Source organism: Schistocerca cancellata, chromosome 6, assembly GCF_023864275.1.
Source record: "Schistocerca cancellata isolate TAMUIC-IGC-003103 chromosome 6, iqSchCanc2.1, whole genome shotgun sequence".
NCBI classification, from domain to species: domain Eukaryota; kingdom Metazoa; phylum Arthropoda; class Insecta; order Orthoptera; family Acrididae; genus Schistocerca; species Schistocerca cancellata.
The window spans coordinates 694,068,427-694,081,302 of record NC_064631.1 but is presented as its reverse complement, the minus strand read 5'-3'; the positions used below and the strand labels follow the sequence as shown (position 1 = coordinate 694,081,302).

Genomic DNA, 12,876 nt, shown 5'->3' with positions numbered 1-12,876 from the left:
AAAACTAAACTTTGGATCCAAATCGACATATAAACAAAACTCATGACGACGTATTAAAGCATGTTCCATCTGACACGCCTGCTAAACCCTCTGGGCACAACAAGTTATTAGGGTTGTGGAAAGGGCCAAATAAGGTTGGGGTCAGTTTTACCTTAATATTGTAATTTATTGTAATTTAATAACATATTTACAACCAAAGCAGCACATAGCCGAACTTTTACAACTGTGAATTTCAAACTCCAAATCTTTCACGGCTGAAGGCTTCCAAACAAGAAATCTTAAAAATCAACAAGGTAATTTTCAAGTGACTGATAACAGGCATTTTCAATTTCAAATAAAATAAAAATCACAGCTAGGCTGAAACCCTCAAGGCAAGATTGGATAGACAAACATAAACAAGATGCAATACAAATGGCTGAAGGCCCACAATAAAATTTTGAAAAGATTTTAAAATAAATTACCATAACCTTTCAAAGGCCCAATGCTTAAGCTTGAAAGGTAATTTTAAGAATAAGGTTCCAACGCTGAAGTCCCACAATTAATTTTCCAAAATTAAAAATATATATATATAACCATAAGCCATAAGTTTTAAGTAGCTGAAACCGGACTAAAAGAAAAGACAACACAATGGCAATAACCTTTCAGCAAATATCCACTTGCCGGAATTCAAACTTACTTACATAAAACACAGTAAAACCAAGAATTTTTCTTTTATCATTGGCTACAATAGATTATAAACAGACATTTAAACACCGGTGAGAAATACAGAAAGAGAACAGCATTCAGAAGCCTCCAGGGGGTCGGTCTGCCCTCGTTCACTTAGGGACAGGTGGTGAGCCCAACTACACTTGATCCGTCGAAACCCAACCAAGGGACAGCCACGGACCGACCGACAAACGACTTGCTTGACACCAATCGGTACATGAGAATTCAAACACAAAATGTTATTGGCGTGATTATCCACAATCAAATATGTATATGTAATAAGCTGTCAAAACTACACACTGTGTTGGACAGTGACAACAGATGAGGAAATGACACTGCCTGAAATTACATTAGTGGCCAGGGCAGGTAACCAAAACACTAACGGCCACAAGGCAGAAAATTCCGATGGTGCACTTGAGTTGTAGTCAACCAATATAGTTAATTTAACCACATGGCGGCTGAACTTTAGCGATACGCAGGAAAACCTCCCCAACAGCGAACCACCGAAACGAACCACACAACATGAATGGACGTGGTTTGGGTACTTGAAAGCATACTCAACTTTGACGTCCTGGGTCGGTGAACCATGAAGCTCGTACCGATCGGACAGCTCCACACACGCTCCGACACTGCGCAGGGACCGCCAGCGGACCCAGCCGACTCCACGGCGCAGAGATAACTTCCCTGGTCCGCAGCATCCGACCGACTTCTCTGAGAATGCCCACAACATCTAAAATAGTCGTCAGTGGAAATAATGGCAACTACACACACAAGCTGACAAACACTTGCACGAAGACCTGATCGATACCCAACAGTAACTAAGCACGCTCGAGGACAAATGGGGTGTCGATGCACACACACACACAGCCGACTCATGAACGATCGGCGAGCCAAAACACGTCGTCCAGTAGGGCGACCGACCGACGATCCACCAAGACCGTGGCCCGGCTCAAGTGATGCCTGGCGGCAATGGTCGGACGAGCCATGTCGACGCAGACCTCACAGCTCCAACCCGACTGCACTAGCGCCGCATTACAACTCCCCAACTGGCAGGTCCGGACTGCGCTCCAGACGCGTTCCAACTGACAGGCAGCCCACACTCGTGACCCGAACTCCTTACGACAGACAACGACCTGGAAACAATAACAGTCGAGCGAAGGTACTAAGAGAGGGAGTATATCGATACGCGTTGCTAGCGCCGATAACAGTCAGGCAAAGGAGCAACTCAGTAGTAATTTTCATTAACGTAGTGAAATGAAAGTACGTTAAAAACAGGATGTAAAATACATGATGGAGGGAACACGAGCTACGCACTGCTCACCATCTTCTTGTCACAGAGTCAGAACCCAACATCATGATCTGAAATTGCTATGAAACCTCCTGTACACGATCTGAAGATGAGCCTAAAAAGATTCGAAAACCATTTCATGGAATGAAGCAGTCGAAATTTGACTTAACGATAACAACTTTAACAGAGACAACGGTTATGCGCTTAGCAACACCTGGAAGAGTGCACTGGATAAAGAAAAATCGCAGAGGAAAACTTCCCGCACTTTACCTCCTGATTCAAGGGATGCAGTTTCAAGCAGCGCGGGATAGAAACTACATCTATGGAGGTATAGGGCATCACCTCACTACGCGCCATATCGCTATTGCTATGACGTATTCCAGCCAATCAGAAGCCGTATTTGCATATAAAAATGGGAGCCTCGCCAGTTTACGACAGACAGTTTTAGCCCTGACGACGATCATGGAGGTAGTGGTGGAAAGCTTGGAGTTTTATCCTGAATTGACGCGGCATGTACACCGAGAGACTTTTATCCAAGAAATATGTCGCGAAAGACTTCGTAGCCATTTCATGGAATAACTTTTCAAAAAAAGTGACTGGTTGTAGTTTTATGTATTTGAACCTACGAGGCGTGTTTTTAGAATAAGAAGCATTTTGAAATGTGGCCGTTGGAGCTTCCGCCGCCGTGTGTGTGTGTGTGTGTGGAGGAAATGCTACGAATTTTTTAATGGGCGGAAAATGGTACAGAATAATTAAAGAAAAGATGGCCCTACTACTGTGCGAAATGCAAAAGTAGGTAGCGTCATCCGTCATTACTGATGATGAGGTGTAGAAAGATGATGAAACAACATAACAGTTTATTGGACGGGCATCCACATGTTTTGCATGTTGGATAAAAACAGCTGCACATGTTATTAATCTTGTTAATCCTTTATTAAAGACACGACTAGTTTCGTAATTTAAATTACATCATCAGATGAAGATATGAAGAAAGAGGAGAAATAGACCGTGAGCACTAACGCTAAGACCACACCAGAGTAATGAAAAGTGTCTGCGAGACAGAATACGTACATTGTAGTGGTCAACCCACGTTCAAAGCCCTATCCCCGAATTTCTTTAAAATTTGGGAAATTTCGCACAAAGCGATACTTATGGATTAAACCGCAGAAATGAAGCTGGAACCTGTGAACAAATGGGACGAGAGAAATGATTATAAAAAGCACCTGCAAGAGAGAGGAAGAGAAGGGGAGGAAACAAAATATAGACTAAACAGTTCCTCAGCTGAAACCGCGCCTTGACAGAACGCTGCGAATGCCGCACTCGAATTGACTTGATGTTTCCTATCAAGTAAACATTTCGTTTCATTATGCTGTGTCCAGATAGATTCAGTTCTCTTCATCGGTCATCAAATCATTGACATTCGTCTGTAGCGCCACATTGCGAAAGCTTCCATTCTCATCTTGGTTATTGTCCACATTTCACTTCCACACATCGCGACACCCCAATAACCAGTCTCTCAATTTTGAAGGTATCACTCATTGAGCTGATGGGTTCCATAATATTTGCAACTGTCAGCACCTGCCTTCTTTGAAACTCGAATTACTGAATTCTTGGGACGCGTTTCGTCTAATGCAGCTAAGTGAAAGGCTATTTTTATTTCGCCATACGCATTTCGCTCCTTTCTGTTTGTGAAGCATCTTCAGTGCCCTTTAATGTAGTTTAATTTTGTATATAATACATGCATACACAATAACAATTACGCATTTGTTAGCACATTAGATATCTTTGTTATTCTTTTGTTGTTTCGTGAGAAACGACTTTTGTAGCCCGTCTTTCATCATACTAAAGAAGTATTTGTTTCTTCTTAGGATTTGTGATGTTATTAATGCATATTTGCAGTAATAGAGGTGTGCTTAGATGGTTTGCTTGCTCATGATGTTCAATTTTCGGAGCTTTACAAACACATTTCGTCTTAACACGTCACTTTCACTAATTACTGCGTTTTGATTTACTTTGTTAACTATATGACAACTGTCGCTCTGTGTTTATCGTTCGTGTTTTGTTTATGTTGTAGTGTTTGTATGTAGTTTACTATTCTTTGTGTGTGTGTGTGTGTGTGTGTGTGTTTCTTGTTTCTTTTTCCTTTTGTTGTTATATTATTATTATTATTATTATTATTATTATTATTCTTTCCTTTCTCAGACGTTATGTCTGGTTAAAAATGGAAGGTGACGCGGACCTTGATCAAGCGTGACTTCCGTTTAACTGTACGGTATATGTTACATTGCATTTAGGAACTTTCGGGTAATTGAACATGTATCATTAATTGCAGATTTCTGTAGTTGTATATATACGTTTGGGTGTAGCTGTATGTACTGGTGGATATTGTGTGGTATGACTCCTGTAGTTGATAGTATAATTTGTATAATGTCAACTTTATCCTCATGCCACATGTCCTTGACTTCCTCAGCCAGTTGGATGTATTTTTCAATTTTTTTTTCTGTTACCTTCTGTATATTTGTTGTATTGGGTATGGATATTTCGATTAGTTGTGTTAATTTCTTCGTTTTATTGGAAAGTATGACGTCAGGTTTGTTATGTGGTGTTATTTTATCTGTTATAATGGTTCTGTTCCAGTATAATTTGTATTCATAATTCTCCAGTACATTTTGTGGTACATACTTGTATGTGGGAACGTGTTGTTTTATTAGTTTATGTTGTATGGCAAGCTGTTGATGTATTATTTTTGCTACATTGTCCTGTCTTCTGGGGTATTGTGTATTTGCTAGTATTGTACATCCGCTTGTGATGTGATCTACTGTTTCTATTTGTTGTTTCCAAAGTCTGCATTTATCTTTTGTGGTATTGGGATCTTTAATAATATGCTTGTTGTAAAATCTGGTGTTTATTGTTTGATCCTGTATTGCAATCATGAATCCTTCTGTCTCACTGTACATTTTGCCTTTTCTTAAGCATGTGTTGGATGCGTCTTGATCGATGTGTGGCTGTGTTAGATAATACGGGTGCTTTCCATGTAGTGTTTTCTTTTTCCAATTTACTTTCTTCGTATCTGTTGATGTTATGTGATCTAAAGGGTTGTAGAAGTGGTTATGAAATTGCAATGGTGTAGCCAATGTATTTATCTGAGTGATTGCTTTGTGTATTTTGCTAGTTTCTGCTCGTTCTAGAAAGAATTTTCTTAAATTGTCTACCTGTCCATAATGTAGGTTTTTTATGTCGATAAATCCCCTTCCTCCTTCTTTTCTGCGTAATATGAATCTTTCTGTTGCTGAATGTATGTGATGTATTCTATGTTTGTGGCATTGTGATCGTGTAAGTGTATTGAGTGCTTCTAGGTCTGTGTTACTCTATTTCACTACTCCAAATGAATAGGTTAATATTGGTATAGCATAAGTATTTATAGCTTTTGTCTTGTTTCTTGCTGTTAATTCTGTTTTCAGTATTTTTGATAGTTTTTGTCTATATTTTTCTTTTAGTTCTTCTTTAAAATTTGTATTATCTATTCCTATTTTTGGTCTGTATCCTAGATATTTATAGGCATCTGTTTTTTCCATCGCTTCTATGGAGCTGCTGTGGTTATCCAATATGTAATCTTCTTCTTTAGTGTGTTTTCCCTTGACTATGCTATTTTTCTTACATTTGTCATTTCCAAAAGCCATATTTATATCATTGCTGAATACTTCTGTTATCTTTAGTAATTGGTTGAGTTGTTGATTTGTTGCTGCCAGCAGTTTTAGATCATCCATGTATAGCAAATGTGTGATTTTGTGTGGGTATGTTCCAGTAATATTGTATCCATAATTTGTATTATTTAGCATGTTGGATACTGGGTTCAGAGCAAGGCAGAACCAGAAAGGACTTAATGAGTCTCCTTGGTATATTCCATGCTTAATCTGTATTGGCTGTGATGTGATATTAGAATTTGTTTGGATATTAAGTGTGGTTTTCCAGTTTTTCATTACTATGTTTAGGAACTGTATCAATTTAGGATCTACTTTGTATATTTCCAATATTTGTAGTAACCATTAGTGGGGTACACTATCAAAAGCTTTTTGGTAATCAATGTATGCGTAGTGCAGCACCTTTGTTTAGTTTTAGCTTGATATGTCACCTCTGCATCTATTATCAGTTGCTCTTTACATCCTCGTGCTCCTTTACAACAGCCTTTTGTTCTTCATTTATAATTTTGTTCTGTGTTGTATGTGTCATTAATTTCTGTGTAATTATTATTATTATTAATATTATTGTTATTTAGTCTAAATATATCGTACATCTCTGTTGTTACTGTATTCTTGGGATCTGGTTCATCTTCTTCTTGAAGTCTGAGTATATTTTGACTGTCTCATATATGTTTCATAGTAGATGGAATACACTGCCAGAAAATAAAATAGTACACCTGAAAAGAGGACGGGGTTTTTCACTCGATGACGGCGTATGCCTCCTGTGGGATATTAGATGTATTGTCAATGGTTACAGGGTCGTCCATCAACAGACAATGTAGTGGCATAGCAATCAGAGCGTCAACTGTGTCAACTGGTTAATAGGGAACGCTCACAGCCAGAACGCTCAGTGTGGTGCATACACTGAAACGAGTAGACATGACATGGAGACACAATTTTGATTCTTTCAATCAAATGAATGTGTGTGAAAGGGGTCAAATTTTGGCCTTCCAAGTGACGAGATGATCCTTTGGGAGAGCTGACATACTAGTTGGACGTGCTGCGTGCGTCATTTGTGCAATGATGCTGCTATCAGTGGTCACGTGATTATTCTTACATCTGTAAACGACTCTCTGCATGTTCACGCAGCACATACGCTCTCCAGGGTCGTCCTATTGTAAGGACAGCAGCGGAAGATCGTACAGCTACCACAGTGCAGATAGGAGCGTTTCTAGTCCAGACGTGTCGACATGACCTGTTGCAAACCGGTTATTAGCTGTTGTACTACTGGCACGCACATCTCTAGCCAGTCTTCCACTCACACCACAGTACTGACGTACACAGCTTGACTGGTGCCATCAGAGGAGTACTTGGAAGATGGGACCGCACACTTTGGTGTTCAGCAAAGAGAGAAGATTCTGCTTGCAGGTAAGTGATGGTCGATTGTGTGTACGGCGTAGACCTGATGAGTGAGCACTGTCTTACAAACTGCAATCGTCCCAGGCACACCGGCCTCGCTCTGGGCAGTATGGTCTGGGATCCGATAAGCTACAGCTCTCGATTACCTTTGGTATTTATTCATGAGGTGATAAATAGCGCTCTGTGCATGTAGAATAGCATTATACTCGTTCTTTTGCCATTATTTCAACAGGAAGGTAATGTGTTCTTCCAATGGGATAATGCACACCCACGGACTGACCATGAAGCTCAATGTGCTCTGTAAGATGGGCTGCAGCAACTTCCCTGTCCAGCACAATCTCCGTACTTGTCTCCAGTGTGGGATATAATAGGACGAGACGTGATTTGTGCGACTTGTCAACCGACATCTCTTACAGAGTTATGTGAACAGGTCGAGCAGGTGAGGCAAAACATATCCGAGGGCAGTATTCGCCATTTTTGCGATCGACTGGATGCCAGATTCAGTGCCTTCATTGCTGCCCACAGAGGCTACACCGCGTACTAATGGGGGTGTTGCAACATGAGTCGATGCCTGGTACCTCTGTAGACGCCCCGGTGGCCCCGGTCGCCTACGGTGGACTAGATGGCTGAGCAGTGACCTGGACTCAAGGCCGAGCAGTGACCTCTCCAGTTGTCAGGATGCTAGTAAATGACTGTGGACGCGTCAGAAACGCCAAAGAAACATTATTAATTCATAACACCTTTATTCCTGCCGAGTACAATGTGGCTTGGTGATATCAACGACCTTCCCAAGTCCTCACTGACTCGTAGCGATGACCCCATTTCCGGTCCGCACAGTCTTGGTAGCGCAGCGCCGCGTGCTGTGGCATAGCGAAGGAATGTCCTTACTTTGTACTTTGGCCGCACATGGCTGGTGGCGCCAGGCTGGCCGGCCGCCTCGGCTGTGAACAGCAAGCTGCTGCGCGCAGGAGGCTCCGGGTTGGAGTCCCGGCGCTGTCGGGACGAGAGGTGATCTTGTAGTACGGAGTGTACTCTATCTCACCCCATCTTCTTCCCTGCTCCTCCTGGCGGCTCGTCCATGGTGGACAGGTGGAACGGGCTGCAATCCCCAGTGTCGTCAGCTCAACCGGTTGCACAGGGCCTAGGTTCCACACGATCTCGACGACGGCTCACTGATGTGGCCAGCATTGGCGGCGAGCGAGTCTGCCGCGATGTCTGCTAATCCTGGGTTGATGACTGACAGTGGAAGCAGAGAGGACCAGAGCTGGTACTGTCCCCTCACGTCTGCTGCTGGATGGGTCACCCTTACTGCAACATCTCCTTAATAAAGATTAACATGTCGATCACCGAGCTGAGCGCTATGCAGCGACCCAGTACACATCTAACTGCAAGTCTAACTGCGAGTGCCTTGTTGCTATCAAAACTGGCGTATTTAAAGGAAACACGAGCGACGTCCTGACGTCATGCCCATTTGTAATGAACGCATTCGTTCCACTTATACTGCTGATTCATCTGTCGTACTCGTCCCTTAGGTGTTCTTGTGACAGAGTTACGTGTTGTTACGGCAGACTTACGCGAAGTTGTGAAATGCAGTACAGCTGACGCTATACCTCTGTCTTGCACTCTACGAAAGTCTCCGTCTAACACAAACCCGCGTGCTAAGCAATTCTCTCTCGCCTGTTGTGTGTAACCAGGCCATTGCCCCTATGTGACGACACATTCCGATCTATGTGCAATCCACCTACATCTTGGCTAACCTACTGCCTCTGTCTCTCGGCATAGGCAACGAAACTTTGACAATATTCTACGTTTCCAACTCCTTACTATTCCGCGACACTACACCTCAGAAGCGCTTGTGCTACTGATCTTTAAATGTAATCATTTCATATACTGCATTTGCAGTGTTGCAGCAATAAATCTAGAGTAAACTGGAAATCTCTAAAAGCGTGTACTTTTTTCTGGCAGTGCAGTTTTACCATGGTATCCTCTCCCAGTTATATCAATAACTTTGAGTGAATGTCGTTTACCCCAGGGTCTTTGGTTCTCCCTAGGTCTTCCAGTGCTCGACTTTAATAGGGCAGTTTGCTCTTCTTCCTATTCGTATTTTATCCCTGGGAGGGTGAATAATGTTTAAGGGGCTCCGGAAAGGCTCAAAATCATGAAAAGTTCAATTTTTACTTTTTTGCGTTTTCTGAATCTGCAGACTATTACCTTTTAATAGATATATAATTTATTCAATTCCGAAGACTACAACTATTTTTAAATTTTTTTGAAATGTGTTCTACATGGGCGTGACCCACTGTGGCGCTGTTAAACTGCTGTCAAATGGTGTTATTATTAACGTCCCTGTTCATCAGGTACATTTTAGTGATGTGAGATAAAGTATGTGTTGTGGCTAACCGGTGATGGTTCAGTATATATCGCTGGTGTGATTGTCGATTGTTTCATGTTTATTTACTCTGTCGTTATCTCGAAAATATTCGTAATTAATTCTGTTTCTTGAGTCTCTGTTTTGTTGAAGTATAATAATGAGTAAAAGGCAAGTTATTAGAAATCCTCTGAAGGCTTTTAAGAAAAGGAGAAATGTTGGAAAGCCAAAGGTATGTGTTATTATGGGAATGAAGATAGGTTCTAACATGGTACGAGCGATGCTTGCTTTAGACAAGGAACGCCTTCGGGCTGCAGACAGGGCTGTAAAGAGTCTAGAAATACAAGCAAGAGTAAACAGGAGGAGGAACAAGAGGAAGCTGGAGGAGGAGTTTGCAGAGGATGAAGATAATCCCTCCTATGGACCTGGAATGCACTAAAAAGTTAATCCAATCTTTGTCGCTCGATTCCCAAAACTTTCATTTTCTCATACTAATTACATGTTTTCTAAGGATCTTCCAAACATGTTTGTTTCAAACTTTCAGTAAATGTTACACAGTACCTTCTGCATAATTTAACACAGCCTTTTTCCAAAAAACTGTATATTTTTTAATATATAAATAAAAAATTGCAAAAAAATGTTGTGAATTTTCATTACAATTGAAAAAAAATCATCTTTAATAACTGAACTAAAATTTTGTAAAATCCCTGTGTTAAGTTGTAGCCCATATCCCAATAAATAATCTGTAAAAAGTTCAACTTCCTACCTCAAATACATTGTGAGGAAAGATGTAATTTATAAGCGTTATTTTAACATTGCAAGTATAGGGCGTTCCGGAGCCCCTTAAGTAAGGAAGACAATGAACTGCCGTGTCCGCCCGCGCTTGGATCCCCTTTTAATGCTTCTGGATGTCCGCAGTTTTTCCAGACGAACCACCACCCCGCTACTCGGTGGCCTCAGGGGACGACAGCGCGACGCCCGTGGCCAGAGGTGACGTCACCAGCACGAGTGGTCCTCAGCAGCGGCAGCATCAAGGTGGGGCGGCGGTCCGCGTCTGACCCCACCTGCCCTTACTCTGCCTCAGCAGCGGCTCCTCAGTTTTTCTTGTCCGCGCGGCTGCAACACTACGAACTATGACCTTGTGTTCTCACGTGGCTTCCGTGTGACTCGTCGAATATAAAAAAAAGAGACCTGATATTTATTTAGAAAATTGAATATAAGTTATTAAGTTCCTCTATTCCTCCTAGTACTCCACGCTAAATGAGAATAATATATTTTTTGTGAAGGCTGATCACTTATTATTTACAACCTCAAAATGGACTTACTGAATCAATGCAAGAATGTAAGTTAATAGGTTTGTTTGTAAATAAATAAATCTTCTGCTACCAATCACGATTTTTCTTTATTTTACTATTCGCACGACGCGTTTTGAGAAATAATTCCCATTTTCAAGTGCGTTTTTTTATGTGTGTTAAGCCATTTCTTTTGATGTTGTCAGTGTGTGTGAGTCTGCTTCAATTTGTTGACTTTTACTGTAATACACAAGAAACGCGATTTTTAGTTGGGTATCAATTCTTTCTGTGAGGTTAGTGGCTAAAGTTTGAGAACAATTTGTACTTACAGTTTTCTAATGGTCCATTTGTGTAGAGTCTCACACACACTTAACATCATACACAACTTGAACACTTTACACATCGAAAATATCTTATATAAACAAAACAGTTACGAAGATCTTCTTACAGGTAGTTCACAGAGATAACATTATAGGTCTTCCACATATTATGATATGCTTTTGTATAGAGGTTATTTACCTTAACAATTTGGCTTACGAATTACTTATTTTGATTTTACAGATGTGCTTATTTCTATGTAAAATCAATATAAGTAATTCATAAGCCAAATTGTTAAGATAAATAACCTCTGTACAAAAGCATATCATAATCTGTGGAAGACCTATAATGTTATCTCTGTGAACTACCTGTAAGAAGATCTTTGTAACTGTTTTGTTTATATAAGATATTTTCGATGTGTAAAGTGTACAAGTTGTGTATGATGTTAAGTGTGTGTGAGACTCTACACAAATGGACCATTAGAAAACTGTAAGTACAAATTGTTCTCAAACTTTAGCCACTAACCTCACAGAAAGAATTGATACCCAACTAAAAATCGCGTTTCTTATGTATTACAGTAAAAGTCAACAAACTGAAGCAGACTCACACATACTGACAACATCAAAAGAAATGGCTTAACACACATAAAAAAACGCACTTGAAAATGGGAATTATTTCTCGAAACGCGTCGTGCGAATAGTAAAATAAAGAAAAATCGTGACTGGTAGCAGAAGATTTATTTATTTATAAACAAACCTATTATATCTACACTCGCAGGCTTTCAAACACCATTTATAATGGATCAAATCAGAATGGAAGTTGTTTGTAAAGCTCAAATAACGGTGAAACTAAATAGCTATCGCTCATCTATACCTACACGCATACACTTCATTTTGAGAGGCACCCACATGCCTTGCTCATACTGTGGCATCAAGCAGTCAGGCCTGCAAGATGAGTGGTCTGCCAAGCGAGGGTATTTATTCTTATTTATCGCAAAAACATCAATGACTCATTACGAGCTCTAGTACACACAATTAAGCTACAAATTATTCTCATGTTTGAATATTACGCAACGGAAACGGATAATGTACATCTGACTATTAGTAATTTACACAACTCTAATTGTTCACTACGCACTGGCAATACGACATTTTCTTCTTACTCAACGGCTTTGATCAACACGTGGCCATCGCACTGAATGTGAATGGCGCACACGTTATAAATTCTGGATATCATGACTACACACTATTCGAAGAAGGCCACCAATCTTTTTCTTTTCACCATCTTTTTTTTATTCCGATAAATTCTATTATTCTATTATTACATTTCTGTACAATAATTACACATGAGAAACTCCGCCCAGTGGACATGGCTTTACATTGGTGATTCTCTATCTTATGGTCTCGTAATTATCTAACGCTACAGTGCACTTTCTGGATAGGATGGTGGATCTTTTGCTATATCTCACACTTCGACAATCACACCCATCATCACGAAAATTTACTCCAGGCCGAGCGGTAGAAAAAGGAACATGCATAACCCACTGCCTCTGAACCTATCTTGCTACTCTCCCATGCAAACCACACACTTAAGATACATGAAATACATCACAATACAACACAAAGAATAGTCACAACGTTAGAATCACCTCACTTTCAGCTTTCCCACTTCAATCAGTATTCATCGCAGTTTCACCCGACACTGCCCCACTGCGTAACTTTTCTTTCCTACTACGAACTCTGGAGGATATATGCACGTCTTCCCGTGCAATGCAAGCCAAGTGGCGTTGCTGGATAGACGGCTGAC

General features: G+C 40.7%; 1 protein-coding gene across 1 annotated transcript in view; it reads left to right on the top strand.

The window, feature by feature from the left end:
* Positions 1-10,803, top strand: part of LOC126088482 (uncharacterized) — a 372,186-nt gene extending 361,383 nt beyond the window's left edge. The window contains exon 5 of the mRNA XM_049906624.1: positions 10,379-10,803. Within this exon, the coding sequence (XP_049762581.1) occupies positions 10,379-10,518 (140 nt within the window). The 3' untranslated portion in view covers positions 10,519-10,803. The remainder of the gene's footprint in view (positions 1-10,378) is intronic.
* The last annotated feature ends 2,073 nt before the right edge of the window (positions 10,804-12,876 follow it).